This window comes from Strix uralensis, chromosome 2 (assembly GCF_047716275.1).
Source record: "Strix uralensis isolate ZFMK-TIS-50842 chromosome 2, bStrUra1, whole genome shotgun sequence".
NCBI classification, from domain to species: Eukaryota; Metazoa; Chordata; class Aves; order Strigiformes; family Strigidae; genus Strix; species Strix uralensis.
Window position 1 is genome coordinate 114,869,529 of NC_133973.1, and position 6,302 is coordinate 114,875,830.

The 6,302-nt window shown below is 62.6% G+C and overlaps 1 protein-coding gene across 1 annotated transcript; it reads left to right on the top strand.

Moving 5' to 3' along the window:
- The first annotated feature begins 1,263 nt into the window (after positions 1–1,263).
- Positions 1,264–4,501, top strand: CDX2 (caudal type homeobox 2). Its single transcript, XM_074861023.1, has 3 exons — positions 1,264–1,759; positions 3,973–4,118; positions 4,334–4,501. Exons 1-3 carry the CDS (start codon positions 1,264–1,266, stop codon positions 4,499–4,501), a joined length of 810 nt encoding a protein of 269 aa, XP_074717124.1.
- The last annotated feature ends 1,801 nt before the right edge of the window (positions 4,502–6,302 follow it).

Genomic DNA, 6,302 nt, shown 5'->3' on the forward strand with positions numbered 1-6,302 from the left:
GTTCCCTCGCTGTGTCATGGGAAAAGATGCGAATATGCAAACGTTGTCTGGCATTGTCCCCGCTCAGGGTGAAAAGTTAAAGTATAAAAGCGGCGGGGGGAAGCTGAGAGGGGGTCGCCTCTTCAAAGCGGGCTGGCTGGGCCGGGGGAGCCGGCTGCCGCTCGCCCGGGAGCCGCCCTTCCAGGGCCAGCATTTCCAGCGGGTTTCCAAGGCGTCGGGGTGGGAAAAAGCGAGTGTGAGTGGAGGGGCAGGTCGCCGGGTTCCCCGTGGGTTCGGCCGCGCCACAGCGAGGGAATAGCCCTGCGGGGTGGCGGGCTCCGGGAGGAGGCGGGTGGGAACCCCCCTTTGGCGGGAGCCAGCCCCTGGCTCGGTACCCAGGCCCCCGCGGGCGGAGAGATGCTCCGACCTCGCTCCAGCGGTGGGTACGAGGGCAGCGGGTGTTTTAGGCGAGGGCACCCCCCGGCCCTCGTCCCTTCCCGGCACCGGGGCCCGGGCTGGGACGGGGAGGGTGGGCAGCGCCCGACCTCGAAGCTCTGCAGACACACACGCGGCGGGGAGGAGGCAGCGCCCTCGGAGGGGGGGATTTCTCCTCTTACCTCTCCTTCATCGCCCGTGACCGAGTGGGAGCGGGAGCGGGTGGGAAGCGCATTAGAAAAAGCGGTAGGCCGTCGCTGTGGGGTTTGTTGTTTAAAACAACCACGAGAAAATAGCTTTGTGGATTTTTAATCAAAACTCCCTCCTCCTCCGCCCCTTCCCCCCCAGCCCCAAGCACGGAGAAGAGCTGGTTAAAGTGCTGCCTACAGATCGGCCGCGATACACGGCTCCCATATTCCCACCCTCGCCCTTAGATCTCCCTCTCTGTCTTTTGCAAGTCTCTTGATTTCATCCTTTGAACCTGTGATTGGAGGTTAAAGTGCACCAGGTTGCAATGGAAGGAGGAAGCTCTTAAACAATAAAGGCTTGAATATTTAGCTGTGATCAGGTCGCTGCCCTCTCCTTATCTTTTTAAATGCAAATCGTCTTTTAGGGGTAGTAGCTATATACCCAGCGCCTCCCCACGTCACCTGCCTTTGGTGTGTCTGGGCCATTACTAATAGAGCCTTGTAAACAATCGTTAATCATGTAAGTGCTGCCGGCCATTGGATTCGGACCGGGAGCGCGGAGCGCAGCGCGGGGCCGCGGCCCCTCCGCCTGCCCCCTCCCCGCCCCGGGCAGCCCGTCCCCGAGCAGCATGCGGAGAGCCGCCGCCGGGGCCCAGCCAGCATGTACGTGAGCTACCTCCTGGAGAAGGACGGGCCCATGTACCCCGGCCCGGTGCGACACTCGGGGGGGCTCAACCTGGCGGCGCAGAACTTCGTGGGCGCCCCGCAGTACGCGGACTACGGTGGCTACCATGTGAACCTCGACAGCGCCCAGTCGCCCGGCCCGGCCTGGCCCGCGCCCTACGCCGCCCCGCTCCGCGACGACTGGGGCGCTTACGGCCAAGGGGCGCCGCCGGCCGCCGGCGCCGTCCACGGCCTCAACGGCGGCTCCCCCGCCGCCGCCATGGCCTACAGCCCCGCCGACTACCACCACCACCACCCGCACGCCCACCACCACGCCGGCCCCGCGCCCCACTGCTCCGCCGGGGTCATGCAGCCCCTCAACGCCGCCAACGCCGCCGCCGCCGCCGCCCCCGAGCCGCTCTCCCCCGGCGGGCAGCGCCGCGGCCTCTGCGAGTGGATGAGGAAGCCGGCGCAGCCCCCGCTCAGCAGCCAGGGTAAGCGTGGCCGGGGGGGAGGCGGGCGGGGGCTGCCCTGCCGACCGCTCCCCCGGGGCGCCGTCGGCTCACCCCTCGGGTCACCGTGCGCCGGGCAACGCGGCGGCGGCGGCGGGGGGAAGCGCCCCGAAACAAACCCGCTCGAGGGCCGGTCCTCGGAGGGCCGGGGGGTGCCGGGCTCGGCCTGTCCCCCGCCGCGGCGCCGGGCGGGCAGCGGCAGGAGCGGCCCGGGGAGCAGCCGCTGCCGGCCCCGGGGTGCCGGTGCCTCGGGGTGCGCTGCGGAGGAGCAGGGCGGAACGGCCCGGGATGCCGAGGACACGCTCGCTCTCCTTCCAGCTGCTCCGCTCTCCCGCTTATAGCCACTTAGAAGATTTTTATAACCAATTATAGTCATATAAATCATCGGCCGGTGTCGCTTCGCATTTGTTTCTGAGTCACTGGGCGCCTACCCTGCACCAAGGCCTCCGTGCGACCGGGCCTCCCGAGCGGCGGCTGCGGCTGCCCGCCGACCCCTGCGGGCTGTGCCCCCGGCCGGGCCGGGCCGCCGGAGCCGGGAGGTGCGAGGGCGTGCCCCCCCCCCCCCGCACCCCCTGTCCCCCGGCGGCGGGAGGCCGGTCGCGGCCGAGGCGGGCAGGACGGGGCAGGCCGTGGCCGGCGCCGCGCTCCCTTGTGATGTTAATACCCCGCAGACCCTCTCTTTTATTTCTTCCCCCCCGCCCCCCGCATCTGCCAGGGGAGATGCGTGTCCCCCCGCTTTGACATACGCCTGCCACGACTCCTATCTCCTCTTTTTCCTTCTTTCTTCCATTTTTTTTTTTTGGTCTTTTATTTGTATTTATATATAGTGGCGGAAAAAAAGGGTGGCGGCTGTCGCAGTAAATAACGACTTCTGGCATTCCTCCCTCGCCCCCTGCCTTGCGCGACGGACGGCAGGGCCGGCGGGGGCTCCGCGGGCGGCGTGGGGTGGGGGTCCCGGCCACGCCCGCGGCCGCCGCGCCTCGGGGGAAGCCCCGGTGCCGGCCGCTGGCACCAGCTACGCCCCGGGTGGCGATGGCGGTGGAGTTCTCCCAGGCCCGTCGCGCTTCCCACAGCAGCCCGTGGTGTTCCCACAGTTTGGGCTTGTGCGGTGGTGGCCGGTCCCTTGTCTCCATTCAAATTCTGCCTTTGGAGCCAGTGTTTATGTTAATGTGCAGGGCTGGGGGGATGAAAGCGCCTGCCGCCATTTGTTCAGTAGTGGTAATTCAAACAGAATGTGGCTGTCATTAAGGCTTTGAGAAGGGTTTTTCTTTGATAAGATCTCCTTGTCCTGCATTGTTTGGGATTGTGTTCCCTATTCACTGGCTCTGAGGAGTTTTCTCTGATCAGGCTTGTATCTTTACAGGGTGCTTTTGTTGTGGTTTGCAGAGAGTTTACCTGAACAAAGTCAGCCTGCTAGCCATTAAGCACCTTGGGGGCAGAGACTCCCCGCCTCGGCTCCCTGGGGAACTGGAGGGCCGGGGACACAACCAGTTCAACTAGAAACCCTCGGGAGAAAGGAGGTCAGCGGCTGCCGCGATGCACGCTCGCCAGCCGCTCGCTGGCATTCGCCTTCGGATTTCGTTGGGTTTGGGTTTGGTTGGGTTTTTTGAGCGCTAAAGTTGCACGTCGTCCTTCCAGGGTCACCGAGAAGTCGCTTTAGGGGCTGCCCCGACGTCGGGGGAGAAGGGCGGGGAAGCCGGGCCGGAGGCCGGCCGGGCCCCGAGGAGCCCCCGACGGCCGCTCCCGGTTCTCCCTGGGAGATCGGCGTTTCTCATTTAGAAACGAAGCCGCCGTGCCCTGAACGGGGCTTTTCTTTCTTTTTCCTTCTCCTTTTGTAAAAATTTGTCTGCGGTAGCGAAGGCAAAACAAAACCGAAAGCCGACAGCAAGTGCACAATAAAGGTGTCCCAAGCGCAAGGCACGGGCGTGCTGCGGCGCCGGGCTGGCAGCCGGGGCCGAGAGCCCGCTCTTGGCTTTCCCCTGCGGCTGGCACGCCTGGGTTTCGGCGCCATGTCCCCAAGGGGACTGTGGAACTGCTCCTGTCCCCTTTGCTCGCAGTGTTCAGGCAGCCCCGGGCAGGGCGAGGCGAGCCGGGGAGGCCTGGTCCTGCTCGCCCTGCACCCTCAGGGAGGAGAGCCGCGCTCCACCCGGGCCCCTTGACTTCGGCTTTCCCAACCCTGGCTTTGTTCTCCGCAGTTAAAACCAGAACTAAAGACAAGTACCGCGTCGTGTACACCGACCACCAGCGGCTGGAGCTGGAGAAGGAGTTTCACTACAGCCGCTACATCACCATCAGGAGGAAAGCGGAGCTGGCCTCCAACTTGGGGCTCTCGGAGAGGCAGGTCTGTCCCACGAGTGGCGCTCCCCACGCCCGCCACGTGTGGCCGAGATGTGCGGGGGCTGGGGTGCGTGGGGGCTGGGGTGCGTGTGGCCGGGATGCGCGGGGCTGGGATGCGCAGGACAGGGATGCGCTCCCCTTTCGCTCCCCCCCCTCGGAGGGGGACGTCCCCGGGGAACCACCCCCCTCACTCCCCTCTTCCCCCCTCTCCCCCGGCAGGTGAAAATCTGGTTCCAGAACAGGCGGGCGAAGGAGAGGAAGATCAACAAGAAGAAGCTGCAGCAGGCGCAGCCCGGCGGCGCGGAGCCCCTCAGCCCCGGCGCCCCGCTGCAGGGTCCCGCGGCGGGGGCGGCCGCCGCCGGGCTGGGCCCCGCCGCCCCCCAGTGACAGCGGCCGGGGGACCCGGCGCAGGGACTGCAGGAGGGCGCGGCGGCGGCGGCGCCGGCGGCGGGGCCGGGCCGGGCCGGGCCGGGCCGCGCTGGGCCGGGGGGCGCGTGGGAGCGGCCCCCCCCCGCCCTATGCACTACACCGCCCCGCGGGGCCGGCCGTGTGTACAGATGTACAGTGTATGTGTCTCGTCGTCCGGGGGAAGCGTGGCCATCGCTTTGTTAATATTATTATTATTATTATGTTTGGGTGGTTTTTTTAACCCTGGAGTTTGTTAGATAAAAGGGGGGCGCTGCCTGCCAGTCAACCCCCGGTGAATCTCAGGGATCGGTCCGAAAGACCTTAGAAATGTTGTTGGGCTAACGATGAATTTTAACAGGAAAAAAATTAAAGCACATTTTTTTTTATTTTATATTTTATTTTAGTTTTTTCTTGTAACCATAACTATGCAAAATGTTCATCCTGCCCTAAGGGCTAAAGCAGACAAGATAAGGCACCGTTTAAACGTTCAGAAGTGAATTGCTTAATGTTAGACACTTGTGAAAGAACCCATAAATCCGGTGCTGATAGTCATCCAGCCAGATTTATTAGCTACAGTGCAGAGAAATTGGAAGAATGAAGTGTCCTCTGAAAAAGGTGTCTTGTCGTGCTGGAGTGACGAGCCTTGCTTCTGTGTGCAGTATCCCATCAGTTAAATTGTGTGCTGTTTCTCACCTCCTTAAATTTTTGGCTTGTTTGGAGTTTCTCTCCAGTTAGTTTTCCAAAGTCGCCTTGGTTTTATCAGCTCTACACAGGCTTCATTCCAGCCCCACCAGAAATCCTTGGAAGAGCCCTGTGCTGTACTGGAGCCCACCTTGCACAGGCTGTGGCCCATTTCCACATGCTGGCTAGATGGTGGGGACCAGGAGACGGATGCCAATTGACACACCTAGCCAGAGATGAAAACAAGAAAAGTCCAGCTGATTTGGCCAAATCGCCCTGGCTGTTTGCCCTTTGTACTTCTTGCTTACAGCTGGGAGAAACCCCACTGAGAAGTGGGGCCATGCAGCCAAGCTGGGGTGGCTGCACTGCAGCCAGTGCCTGGGGCTGGGTGTGGGGCCAGCTCATGTGGGCCTGGACCCTGGCAGGGATGGGAGCACTGTCCAGCCCCAAACACATTATGTGGGTTTCTGACTTACCCAGTATTTGGCCCCATGTTGTCCTGGTTTTCTCATCAAATTTATTTAAGATATTCCATTTGCCTTCTTTGGGGCACTTTGCCTTTTTCCTTGCTGATCCTTTTCTCATCTTTTTGCTGAAAGCCAAAGCCAAATGCCAGCAGGATCTGCAGACTGCATGGGGAGGATTGGTTTGCAAGGGCCTGGCTGCACAGACAAGGTAGCTCTCTCTGCCTGGGAGAGCTTGGGGGAATGGTGAGCACCAGCCCCAAAGCCTCTGTGCTGGGTTTTGGCAGTGTGTAGCTCCATGGCTTGCTGGGCTGGGGGCTGGCTGGCTGGCTGACAGCGGATGTGTGGCTGTGCAAACCTGATCCAGGGCTCCTGCACCTGGGGGAAGACGGTGGTGGGAGGCGGCACCAAGTGCAGGGAACCTGCTTGATTTTCTGCCTCTCTGAAGCGGGTCTGGCCAAGAGACATGGGTGCAGCACCCAGGCAGTTATGCTCATTGCGTGTGGGCTTGACACACACCACGTCCTGCTGGATCTGATGTCCATGGTTCCCTCTGGACCAGAGGGAGGCAGGAACCAGATTCATCCTTCTTCACCTCTAAAGGGTCCTTGGACCTTTCTGGAGGAGCTGCTTTC

Coding starts and splice junctions, on each gene's coding strand:
- CDX2 (XM_074861023.1), top strand. CDS start 1,264: ATGTACGTGAGCTACCTCCTGGAGAAGGACGGGCCCATGTACCCCGGC. Junction 1,760..3,972: donor GCCCCCGCTCAGCAGCCAGG/GTAAGCGTGGCC, acceptor TGTTCTCCGCAG/TTAAAACCAGAACTAAAGAC. Junction 4,119..4,333: donor TGGGGCTCTCGGAGAGGCAG/GTCTGTCCCACG, acceptor CTCCCCCGGCAG/GTGAAAATCTGGTTCCAGAA.